The following is a 13,410-nucleotide window of genomic DNA, read 5'->3' as shown; positions in this document are numbered from 1 at the left end:
GACCTCTCAAACAGCCAATGTCTGGAGAATTGCCAACACCCAAGTTCTGTTGGCAAGACACGATAGGGCTCACTACGATGAGCTTGAAACCCTTATACAACATCTACCAGACAAATACAAGACCAGGGCTACTGATCTGATACAGGATGGGAAAGTCATTACTAATACTTCCATCCGTTTCTCTCTAGATGCTGCAGACACAGCCTCAAGGGCAATAAATACCGGCATGCTTTTACGCAGGCATGCCTGGCTGCGTATTTCTGGTTTCAAACCAGAAGTACAAACCAGTATTCCCAATCAACCCTTTGACCAACTTCATCTGTTTAGCCTCTCAGTTGATACCTCTCTTGAAAAAATGAAAAAGGACACTGACACTGCAAAATCCATGGGAGCTTTACAAAATCAAACTCCCAGAGCGTCCTTTCGTCGCTCCTCGTACAGGGGAGCCTCAACAACTTTTCCTACCAACACTGCCTCCTCTTCTTACAAAACTCCCACCCAATCCTCACCCAATAGAGGTTATTACAGAGGAGGATACATAGGCAACAATACCAGAGACAGAGGTAACAACACCCGTACTGCCTCTGCCCCCAAGCAGCGACTTCCCTCCCTTCCCACCAGACCATTCCACTCCTGTCGGGGGGGGAGATTACAACCGTTCCTACCAGTCTGGAACTCCATCACAACAGACAGGTGTGTGAGACAAATAATTCACTCAGGTGATTGCCTGGAGCTCACTTCCACTCCAACAACACCACCACCCAAACGGCGTCCCATGCTACAAGTATCTCGCACTCCTAAAACAGGAGGTCGTTGCTCTACTGCACAAACAAGCAATAGAACCAGTTCACTATACCAGCAAAACACAGGGGTTTACTCGCTGTATTTCCTTATTCCCAAAAAAGACGGCACCCTCAGACCTATACTGGACCTGAGACCCCTGAACCTTTACATACAGTCAGACCACTTCCATGTGGTCACATCGCAACAGGTCCTTCCTCTCCTAAAACAAGGCGACGTCCTTGCTACCCTAGATCTCAGGGATGCCTACTTTCACAATCCCATTCACCAAGCTCACAGGAAGTACCTTCGTTTGTAGTGGATGGTCAACGTTACCAATTCAAAGTCCTCCCCTTCGGGGTCACTACAGCACCCCGAGTCCTCACAAAATGTATTGCCGTAGTAGCAGCACACTTGAGAAGGGAAAACATCCATGTATTCCCATATCTGGACGACTGGTCTATAAAAGCAAAGTCATACCAGCAATGCGTCCAGCACACACAAAATTCCATTCACCTCTTACACGAACTCAGATTCACTATAAACAAAACAAAGTCGCACCTCCAACCATCCCGGTCTCAACAGTGTCTAGGTGCCACAATAGACACCTCCAAAGGGTTTGCATCCCCCCCCAACCCAAAAAGAATACAAGCCATGCAAGCTCTTGTACAAAAATTTCAACCGCAGCACTCACTAACAGCTTGAGTGTTCATGCAACTAATTGGAATGATGACATCTTGCATTTTTGTTGTACTGCATGACTCCAGATGCGCCCCCTACAAGAGTGCTTAGCAAGCCAGTGGAACCAGGCTCAAGGTCAACTAACAGATCTGGTGGTGGTAGACGGCCGGACACATCGGTCTCTGCAGTGGTGGAACACCCAAGAACCTTACCAAAGGACGGCCGTTCCTCGAGCCATTTCCACGGGTAGTGCTAACCACAGACGCATCACGTCTGGGGAGCTCATTAGTCGGAGCACACAGTACAAGGCAGGTGGACACCACAACAAAAGCTACTCCACATAAACCATCTGGAGTTGCTAGCCATTTTTCTAGCTCTAAAATCTTTTCTAAATTACCTATCAGGCAAGAGTGTCTTAGTCCGCACAGACAATATGACAGCCATGTACTACATCCAAAAACAGGGGGGAACACACTCCTTACAGCTCTCCCGGCTGGCGCAGAGCATATGGAGGTGGGCCATTCCTCAAAACATCTATCTACTAGCAGAACATCTACCAGGAGTTCAAAATCCGATTACGGATCTGAGTCCTCAGAGCCAACAGATTCACGAGTGGGAACTTCATCCGCAAGTTCTTCAACCTTTTATTCAAGTATGGGGACAGCCACAAATAGATCTGTTCACCACACACCAACTCCAAATGCCCAAGCTTCGCCGCCAGGTATCCACACCCATTGTCCAAAGGCAATGCAATATGGATGAGTTGGTCAGGCAAATTTGCGTACGCTTTTCCGCCTCTCCCACTCATTCCGTTAGTGGTGCGCAAGCTTCAGCAACACTTCCTCACACTGATCCTAATTGCACCAACATGGGCAAGGCAACCCTGGTACACCACACTACTGTAACTTTTAGTGGTACCACATCAAAAACTGCAACTCTCACCACACCTGTTAACGCAGAACCATGGAGAGATCATGCATCCGGATCCCATGCAGCTCAACCTAGCAATTTTGCTCCTGAGGTCTTAGAATTTGGATATCTCAACCTCCCCACCTGATTGCATGAACGTTATCAAAGAAGCTAGACGTCCTACCACTAGAGCTTGCTACACAGCTAAATGGAAAAAAATTGTTCTATATTGCACCAATAACATCAGCACACTAGATGTTTCCATCCAGAACATCAGCTACTTGCTGCATCTCCACAAAGGCACTTTAGCATACTCCTCAATCAGGTTACATCTTGCTGCCATAGCAGCTTACCTTAACAGCATCTATCATGAATGCAAAGTTCCTGCCATCAAAGCCTTCATGGAAGGCCTCAAAAGAATAATTCCTCCCAGGGTACCACCCTCCCCTGTATGGAACCTCAACATTGTTGTCACCAGGCTCATGGGCCCTCCATTTGAGCCTTTGCATAATTGTGAATTACAATTTCTTTCATGGAAAGTTGCTTCTCTAATAGCTATTACATCACTCAGAAGGGTTAGTGAGATCCAGGCACTAACCATTGAAGAACCATTCTTGCAACTCCATCACAACAAGGTGGTTCTAAGGACAAATCCTAAATTCCTTCCAAAAGTCATTTCACCATTCCATCAGTCTGTTGAGTTGCCAGTATTCTTCTCCCAACCTCAAACAGTTGCTGAAAGAGTTCTCCATGCATTAGATGTTAAACGAGCTCTCCTCTATTATATTGATGGGACAAAGCCATTTCGTAAAACAAAACCGCTTTTTGTGTCCTTTTCTCCCCCACACAAAGGTAATCCCATTTCAAAAACTGGGATTGCAAGGTGGATTGTTAAATGCATTCAAATTTGCTACCAAAAAGCAAAACGCACTCTATCCATTCCCCCTAGGGCTCATTCCATTCATAAAGAAGGGGCATCTATGGCATTTTTAGAGAACATTCCCTTAGATGATATCTGCAAAGCAGCTACATGGTCTACACCACACATATTCACAATGTACTACTGTGTAGATGTGCAAGCAAAACGACAAGCTATTGTGGGCCAGGCTGTACTCAAAACACTATTTCAAACCAATGCAACAGAGACTGGTACTCGCCGCTAAGGGAGAGAACTGCTATGCAATCTATGCTCTGTGTGATCTGCAGCCCATAGGCCTCGAACGGAAAATGCTACTTACCAGTATGCATCTGTTCTTGGCATGTAGTGCTGCAGAGTCAAACACGCCCACCTGCATCCCCGCCTGCCTCTATCTATTGCAGCAATATCTTAATTAGATACATTATACATGGGCATCTTTCTGTTCTTACACAACTCCATTTCCCGTAATGGCGAAAAACAATCTGAAGATGGAGTTGGTGCCCATGCGCATATGCTCCAGAGAAGGAGTCCTCTACCATACAAAGTAGCATTTTCCTTTATGACTTTGTTTTGGGCAGTTAAGTTGTGTGACGATCTCGCATCACTCTCCCCCATATTGAAAGTACTGGACAACCCTGCCATCTGCTGGTTAATTTTTTTAATGAATATAACCATTGCTCTTGCATGTGTTTTCTTTTCAGGTGACGCCACCGGGTACTGAACTGAGTAGCGGTAGTCCACTCTGATATCTTTGTTTTTAACTATTCGTCCGCCCAAACAGATTATTATTATTAATCCCTTAGGCGAAACTGAATGCATTTACTAATGCATGTTCTTTCAAATGGCCCTTTCCTTCACTTGGATCCTTTGGATGCCTCCCCTACCTGAGCACAACCTACTCGGTCACATGCATGTTTGCCTAATCTCTATTATTGTGTTACTGCAAACTGTGCAGAACTCCTTACAAGAGCACAACCTCTCCTCCTCTACAAAACAAAATATCAGGTTCGCTGTGAGAAGTATGCTTTCTGGAATAGGTTTTTGTTAGCCCTGGATGCAAAGTGAGAACTTTTTGGTTTTGTGCCAGTGTGTGCGAGTCACCCATTCACAGTTCTAAATCCATTTCTACCACCTGAACTTGAAAAGGGGACCTAAATCCCAAGCCCAAAGATAGTTTAGTCAATTTAAGTTGACACTAGTTTGTGTTCAGTTTAACATGGTTACCAGGTAACTGGTTGGTGGAGTGCTGCTCCACTGAGCATAACCACGTTAATACGTACACCACTTTTGGGCAGATTTTGGCCCAGCTTCTTGTAGAATGACTGGATTCTAGATGTAGATGGTCTTGTAGAAAAGTCCTCCGGGAGGAGGGGGTGGGGGCTGTTGAGGGTTTTGTATCTCAGAGCTGTCCTGTTACAGTTAGGGCTTTGGGATGATGGTAGCAATCGTGGAACTTGGGACATCCAATGGAACTGCAGGCTCGACCAGTTGAAAGGGACCAGAGATTTATAGTAGGTGGTCAAACTGACTTTGAAGGGGTTATCTTTGGAATAGTTAAAGCTAAGCGAATAGTTGGGCAGAATGACTGCTCGTCACACTTCAAGTTGTGGAATGTATCTGTTACTTCTAGTCACTTCTGGGCACCTAGGCTTCCCTGTCCTGTTCATTTCTATGCCCCTCACTCCTTTTCGATGCCCTGTTCGTTATCTAGCCACTAATCTGACAGGTGAGTTTCCTTAGCTTCTCATGCCAAGGTACACTGGGAATCTCTCCTAGTTTAGGCATTGTCCTTGCCTGGAATCCCAAATAAGCAAGGTTCTGACACTAAACAACATCTACTCTATTCTGGTGCACAGAGTCTCCTCGAAGTCCAGTTAAGTTACAAGCTCAAGAGGGACATTTTTAAATCCTACTCTAAAACCTTTGTTTATGGAATTTGTAGCTGTAGATACACATGCTCTGCATGCTCCTGCCATCTAGTGTTGGTCTTGCACATGTGCAACCTGTTTTTCTTTGAAGAAGTCTTGCGAGTCAAGAAGTATTGTGACTCCTGTTAAGTTGGGAAGAACTCACAGCTTGTGAATCTAGAATAGCCTCAAGCTACAGAACAATTGTTAATTTGTAAGTAACTTGTTTCTTCTGCTTAGTCTCACGTGCTTTCCTCTAGGGGTGCACCTTTCATTCTTTACTCTATACTCTGATTCTATACACAGCCGTGTAAAATACAACCCACTGCATAATAGAGAAAAGCAAGTGTATAGTGAGGATGTGCAAAGATTTCATATAAAGAGTGTAGGGATGTTGCCACCTCTGTCAGGGTGTGGGTAAAAAAAGGCCCAAATCCCTGAAGAATTGGACTGCATCAATGTGCTCCCTTGAAGTTTATTTAAATTAAATCAAATGTCTTGTCCCAAAAGAGTCACCATGAGAAAAAATAACGAAAGGCATGGGAAGTACAGAACATTCTTGACCTTATTAGTGTTGCGTTTATATAAGTTTCCCCTTCTACCTAATCTGTGGAGGAGGTGACTGGGGTGCACCTGTGTGGTGTTAAAGTGTTGGTGTCTGTGTGGTTTGGCCAGGTTGCCTGTGCAGAGTTAAGAGGCTAGTTTTAACATTTTAGACTGTCATTTGTGTCCACAGCAAATCCTATTGAAGAGCTGCGCCTGACATTTCCTGTCCGAGATGGGGTGGTTCTGGAACCGTTTCGCCTACAGCACAATCTTGCCGTCAGCAACCACGTCTTCCAGCTCCGGGACTCAGTCTACAAAACCCTGATGTTGCGGTAAGGCAACTTATGGTCCGTCATTTTACCACTGTATCTCATTTGGTGACTATTGTCGACCCCGTGCAACTGCCACCTCCTTCGTCAGCAGTGAGATCTTACCAATGATAGACTGCTCTGTACAAATGGCAACAACCGAATGCCAAAAAACAGCATCACATAGAAGGGGTATATGGGTAGCAGCCCCCAACTCAATAAAAAAAAGAAGGTTGGGAATAAAGGGTCAGACTGTCTCCTCGAGATGGGCTGCAGTGCCAATCCTGGTGTGATGCCATGCCTGGGCCCACCTTGTCCTTCTTCCATTGTGGGGCATCATCCTCCATTTCCCCTTCCTTAGTCTGCTACTCATGCTTAAAACAACCGGTAAACAACCGGTAAACCTAGAAGATAGTCCACCGAAGGGGGGAAAGGGTAGGTGGGTTAGGATGGAATGAAATGAACACGTCGCCATGTTGGTTGCCACACGTGATTAAAATACAAAAAACAGTGGCTGGGTAATTCAGAGCATGTTACTGCCAAGGTGGACATACATAGCGAAAAAACATGTTGCATTTCTTGGTGAACTTTCCCCGGTGAAACACGTAGTACTTGCACCACCCTGCTAACCAACCCCAAATCTTGAGGGGTGAGATGTCTTTGACCAGACTCTTTGATTTCTTATGCTTTGACCATGGCAAATTCCTGACCTTTTTCAAATGGCTAGTGTTGTTGAAAAGACTGTTTGTTTGTGTCTCAGTATCTCTCATTGTTTCATATGTTCCTGGTTGGATTAATGTTATTAATCCAAAAGAGGGGTTACTGTTCTTAATGAGACGCAAGTAGTGTCTGTTGAGAGAAGAAAAAGGAGAAGTTATCTAGGTACTATGCTAATCAAAAAGAGACAGTCCATAAGTTTCTCTTGTTGCCCTCACACATCCCAAGGGATATCATGCGTCATCATTGGGCAGTGCGCCGCGTTAGGCCGGTGCTGCAACGCCCTATGGGTCCCTGAAGGGTCAATTTAGCGGAGATCTTTTTATTTCGCCGTTTGAGTGTGTTCTTAGTGGGGTCGTGAAAAGTGAGTGTGAGATTAAATATTAAAACTGGCTAAGGGATATCCCAAACGTTTTTAATATACTGGATTCCCTGTCAGAGTAAAATATCTGTACGTTGTTACTAGTGGGGTGATAATGGCCCCTAGTAACGAAAGGTCGACATGTTTCGGGCCCTAAAATGGTCAGATTGATACCAGGCGCTTCATCAGGACCAGAAAAAGTCAAAGGTTTTTGTTGAGTCAACTCCATTCGTGATTTATGGTTGAGCGGTCCCCCTTTCTCTTATTTAGGGTGGTACCTGCTTGTAATAGTTATCACCGTTGGTTCGACCTAGAATGCTGAAAGGAGAAGAGAGACGCACACAATACTTAATCAAACAAAGAAAAAATATTAAATGATGTCCAACTATAGGTCTCTAGTTGGTAAACCTACATCTAGGGCAGACTCACTGGTCATACAGGAATGAGCGACGAACATGTAATATCACAGTCTGGCGCCATTGATAATTTCAAGGTCATCTCGCCTTTCATGTATTCCATACGCATATTTTTATTTTTGTGGTGCATAGGTAACATTGTTAAAGTCACATGTCCCTGTTAGTAATTAGTATCACATATGTTCCATATCGTTAATCAGTTAAAGTAGGACAAAGAACATGCAAATTTTATCGAGCGATAGGTAATTATAGTCTTACCCAATTATTTCAGAGAATAGGCTATCGCACGGTAACCCGCACCGGTACGTGCTGTAAGTATCAATGGGAAAGGAGGAGAAAGAAAAAGGAAGGCATTTATTATAAGCTTCGCTCGTGGCCGACATGAGTAGTGGTTCTATAGTTTACATCACCGGTGGGAGAAGCATCCTACTTACGGTTTGGCCGGGTGCGCGACTTGCTGTACCTACCCTCGACCATGCGTGCCTGTAGGGTAGCCGCACAGGTGAACGAAATCCATAAAGTAGGATTCCTCCCGTTGCCTGACTTCCGGCTGCCTGGCTTCCTGTGGGCGTGTACCGAGCTAATGCGCATGTCCGGGCGCCATCTTGTAGTGGAGCGGAGTGTTTTGATTCAAAATGGATTCTGAATACGTGGATTTCGAATCCGGAAAGGGTTTTGTTCGAGGATATCAAGCGTAATGGCAATATATTAATAATGTAATGGTAAGTATGGAATAGTAGTCGCTCGAGTAAAAGTTGTTTACAAATTATTCGGGTCAATGTTTCATACAGGTCAAAAGTGTATATGTGCAGACCGATCTCTGGCGGGTTAGTATTCTAGAACTAAAATCACAGTCCACAGTGATACTGCCTACAATGAGTACCCCATTCTCGTCAGAGGAGTACGAGTGATGGGTACAGAGGGATTCTATCTTTCATCGTGGCATAATGTTTGTAGTGTGTAGGTTCGGAAGTTCTGTCTTGGGGTATAGAAGTGCAGACAAATGTATGGATAATCTAAGTCTTACCAGCAATAGCGCCTGTGATTGGTTTCCTGTTTCCGTCTGGTGTGTACGACAGATGGGTGTAGGAGTCGTCTCCCACTCCTGATGACATAGTGTTTGCATGACATCTCTTAGGATGTGTGAGGGCAAAAAGAAACAAACTTGTTGAATGTCTCTTTTTGATTAGCATAGTACCTAGATACCCTCTCCTCTTTATTCTCTCGACAGACACTACTTGTGTCTTATTAGTAACAGTAACCCCACTTTTGGATTGATGACGTTTTGGGGAGAATAAGTACTGGACCTTTATCAGCTCCTAGTCTCCACCCCCAGTACGCACCCGCCATCACCCTGTTCCTCATTTGATGGATTAATGCTATGTCTGTAGGGGATGCCGAGAATTTAGTCTCTGGGTCTCTTGCAGAGTTTACTTATTTGGGTTGGGTGAATAGATATTTTACTCCCAAATTTCTGGCATAGTTTACTCCTGTCTCTAAACTGTTTTGGTGTCCTATTTGTAGACAGTTGGTCGTGGGTGTGTTGTTCTCTCTGCCCTTTGCCATGAAGGTATGGATTGTCTGTGTTGCCTCACCAAAGAAGGCCCAGTTTCTTGTGTTTATAGTGTTCTTCTCAATCATCCCTCTCTGACAGTCTCTTTTCTTTCTTTCACTTAGACCAGACCTGGAGCTTCAGTTTAAATGTTACCACCATGAGGACCGACAAATGAATACCAATTGGCCAGCATCTGTGCAAGTCAGTGTGAATGCCACACCTCTAACCATAGAGCGTGGTGACAACAAGACTTCACACAAGCCATTGTATCTGAAACAAGTCTGCCAGCCTGGCAGGAACACCATCCAAATAACTGTCACGGCCTGCTGCTGTGTAAGTCTGAGAGCTCTCCTTCAAGTAGTCTTTGTTGCAGTGCATGATGGAAAGGATTGGCATGCAGAGTAGTGTAGAGCTTATGAGTGTAAGCAGTGAAAATCTGGTGGATTGCTGTATAGCAAGAAAATGGGGCTGTTTGTGGGCCGGAATACTGGGTAAGGAAAGTATGAAGCCAAAGTTTGAGGTATATTGACCGAGCTGAGTTGATGGCACATTTACTGGTCATTGACAGTATGCGGCATGTTTAGTTGTAGATCACCTGCCTTGCACACTCCTGTCATTTAGTGTTGGGTACGGGGCATCGCAAGTGTTTTTTCATTGAAGAAAACGTTTGTTTTAACATGACTTGTGATTTTCTGCCTGAAGCGCTCAGTGCACCGTGACAAATACTACACCTAGTCCAAGATACCCTGAGGTACCCTGGGACGCTGAGCTTACCCGGTTGAATCTTTTCCCCATCGCAGACAACTGTGCGTTGAGATGATTGTCCTGTGGAGTTCTGGCCACGAAGGTCCCTAGGGAACACATTCTGCCTTCAGTGGAACATAAGATCAGAGCTTCTCCGGTCTCCTATTTTGAGGAAGGTTGATACGGACTAGGCCCATGTCATTTTGATAGCATCAGATTGAGCCAGGAGAGTATGGTTTACAGACCAGTTGACCCTAAGCCTTCGCCCTCGTATCAGTCTGTCTCTCGTGGAGGACCTCCTGTCTCAGAAATATGGCACGGTTCTTCACCCAAATCTCCACCTCTGTGTGGAGATCAAGCAGTGACAACTGAGCAGTTTTGCAGTGTAGGAAGGTGGCTCTGTATATACTGTTCTCAAATAGGTAAAGTGTGTACAGAGTCCACAGTCCCCAGAGGTTTGGCAGAGACTAAAGGTAGATATAACCTTACTCTCCAAAGAGGTAGCTTGGTCGAGCAGTAAGGCAGTATCAGAGGACAGTTGTGAGAAAGTGCCATCTTTCTTGCATGGTATGCCCCCACTTTTTGCTGAATGTACTTTGACTGAGTGTGCCCTGGACTCCTGCCAATCAGGTGCCCAGGGCCTATGTTCCTTCCCTAAAACACACAAAACCCAAATTGGCAAACCTTGGCCACATGTCAGCCCCTGGTAAATGGTACCCTAGGTACCCAGGGCCTTGTGACCAGGGAAGGCCCCTAAGGGCTGCAGCACTCATTGTGCCACCCTTCGAGGCCCTGTACCCTTACACACACACACTGCCTTTGCAGGCTGGTTGTCTGGGTGCAAGACAAAACAAAGTCGACATGACACACATCCCTGTGTGCCATGCCCATCACCTACACTGCCATGGCATACATCAGCCACCCCTCTAGCTGGGTGCTTTATGCCAATAGTGCGGGCACAGGAGCAGGAGCCCTGTGCCCCTCCAGTACCCAGGTCCATTCCTGGGCACTGTAAGTGCAGTGCTGCAATTTAAGAGTACATGGTGCTGAGAGCTCGTCAAACACGAACTCCACAGCACCATAATGGCAACACTGAAGACTGAGAAGTTTGGTATCAAACTTCTCAGCACATTAAACCCACACTGATGCCAGTGTGGGATTTAATGTACCAAGCACCCCAGAGGGCATCATAGAGATGCCCCCTGAAACCTAACCTACAATCCACGTCTGCTCTGAGGCTGACTAGGCTGCCACACAGCAGACATGTTGCTGGACCCCTGGGTGGGAGAGCCCCAGCTCTCCTGGGCCTGCAACAATGCACATCCTGGGTGAGGTGCTAAATCTCCTCCCCCAGGATGGGCAGGGGGAAGCTTCAAAGGCATGCCGCCTATGTGAGCTTCCCCAGGCCACTGCAACCCCCCACTCTGGCGGGAAGCTTGGCCGGAAACCCCAAATAAGGACAGGGGATGTGCCAGTCTGCCAACCCCACCCCTCTGGTGGGGGAGGCGAGGTGAGGTGAAGCACATCTCCGGGCTCTCGCCATCTTGAAGATGGGAAGCCCTACCCTATCAGGACTAGGCTACTGCCCCCTCCCACAGGAGAGAGGCAGGATAGGTGGTGTACCCACCCCAGGACAGGGATCCATTGGTCCCTGCCCTTCACCTACCTGTAACGCCCCTAAATCTAGTTGTTAGGGGCACCCTGAACCTTCCTTTTGCAGATACCAGATTCAAAAATACAAAGAAGAGCAAGAAGAAAGAATACCTGCCCTGCAGCTGCTAAGAAGAGGAAGACACCAACTGCTTTGGCCCCAGCCCTATCGGCCTGTTGACCCTCGAACCTGCTCCTGCTCCAACCCGGCATCTCTTGTGGCCAGCAACCTCAAAAACCCCGGAGGACCTGGCTACCTTTTGGCTCTCAGCCCCTGGGACTCTCATGAGTAGAGGCTCTTCTCAAAACCTACTTCTAATCCCTGGCAGCAGCCCGGAACCGCAAACCCAGCACACTCTGCACCAGCCAAGCCTGGCCAGTGCCAGAGTGAACAAAGACCACGAGGGCGACCCCACGGCGACTGTGACCCCGAGTCCGGCACCCAAGGACCTTCCTCGACACTCCTGAAGAAGCCTGCAGCCTCAGAACAAGGTGCCCCCCGCTACCGCGATCAACAGAGGGTAAGATTTCCCAACACCAAAAGGCACCCCTGCACGCGGTGCCCCGCGGCCCCCTGTGCCCAATCCCAGGGTACCTACCTATCCTCCAACTACCCAACTTGCCTCTCGAAGTGGTGGTGGCATCTGAAGAATCCTAGTCCCCGAGCTTGCAGTCTTTTTCTAAACCGGAGATTTCCCATTGAAATTAATTGAGCGCCTGAAGGCTCAAAAGCACCCTGCACCCAGCCGCCCGAGTGGCCCTGGCAGTGCAACCTCTACACCTACCTACTTCCCCACTTGCCCTGAGTAAGTGAACAGGAGCCCAGCTCCCACAGCCGCGTGGCTTGCTAGTCAGCAGCCACCAACCAAGGCCCCCTATCCCTCATAGGATAACATTGGGCCTAACTCTCTCTGCACCCGGCCGCCCTAGAGTCGCTGAGGGTGAACCAACTGTACCTACCTGGTCCTGGGGGACCCCTGAGTCTATGCCCAGAACCTCAACTCTGCCAGTCCAGTACTTACCTTTAAACCGAAATTCTATTTTCTTCATAGGGTAACATTGACTGGCTTTTTCCTGAAATTTCTTCTAAGTGTGGACTTTTCAAATCTTAAAATATTCATCAAAAATCAGCCGAGTAACAAACGAAAATACTCACCTGCTCTTAGGTGAGCTCCCAGTGCTGGATCTTGGTGCCCAGCACTGACTCTGAAAAATACTTACAACTGTACTTACCTGTAACACAATTTTCTGCCATAGGAAATTATTGACTGTTTTTCTGTGAAATTTCTTCTAAGTGTCAATTTCTGCAATCTTTAAATATTCTTTAAAAATCGTATATTATCTGAAAACGTAATTACTTACCTGTTTTGGATAAAGGTCCCAATACTGAGTCTAGGCACCCAGTACTGGATTACAAAAGTAACGAGAACATACTGTACCTGCAACTTGAATTTTCTTCTATAGGGAATCATTGACTGTTTTCTTTGAAATATTTTCTAAGTGTCTACTTTTAAAATAGCTAAATATTGTTTAAAAATCATCACAGTAATTAAGTCGACTTTCATCACTTGATTCTAAGTACTGACCCAGGACTGAATCTAGGATCCAGTCCTGGAATTCCAAAAGTAATCCTAAAAGTAATCTGTTAAAAATAACTTGAAATGTCCATTGAGCTCGATGCATTGTTGTGTTTAAAATAGAGTTGCCTATTGCAACCACTTGTAACTGTTTACAAAAGTCAATTGCATATTGCAAAAGTATTTATATAAAGCATCTCATTCTGAGAAAGTATATTTTAATACCAAGTGTTGGTTCTAAAATAAAACAAGCATATATTTTTTATATACAAACCATTGGCCTAGAGTTCAGTTATTGAGTGTGTGGAACTATTTGCTGACTGAGTGTGTACAACAAATG

The 13,410-nt window shown here is 46.0% G+C and overlaps 1 protein-coding gene across 2 annotated transcripts in view; it reads left to right on the top strand.

Annotated features, from left to right (window-relative positions):
- The window catches only part of ZMIZ2 (zinc finger MIZ-type containing 2), a 333,804-nt gene that overhangs the window by 194,233 nt on the left and 126,161 nt on the right, over positions 1–13,410 (top strand). For both annotated transcript variants that reach the window (XR_014970902.1, XM_085636043.1), the window contains exons 10-11: positions 5,933–6,074; positions 9,222–9,432. Coding sequence is in view for 1 of the 2 variants with exons in the window: in XM_085636043.1 (XP_085492169.1) it covers positions 5,933–6,074; positions 9,222–9,432 (353 nt within the window). In the remaining variant the exon portion in view is untranslated. The remainder of the gene's footprint in view (positions 1–5,932; positions 6,075–9,221; positions 9,433–13,410) is intronic.

This window comes from Triturus cristatus, chromosome 11, assembly GCF_964204655.1.
Source record: "Triturus cristatus chromosome 11, aTriCri1.1, whole genome shotgun sequence".
NCBI lineage: Eukaryota > Metazoa > Chordata > Amphibia > Caudata > Salamandridae > Triturus > Triturus cristatus.
Note: the sequence above shows the minus strand (reverse complement) of the source record. Positions and strands in the feature narration are given on the sequence as shown.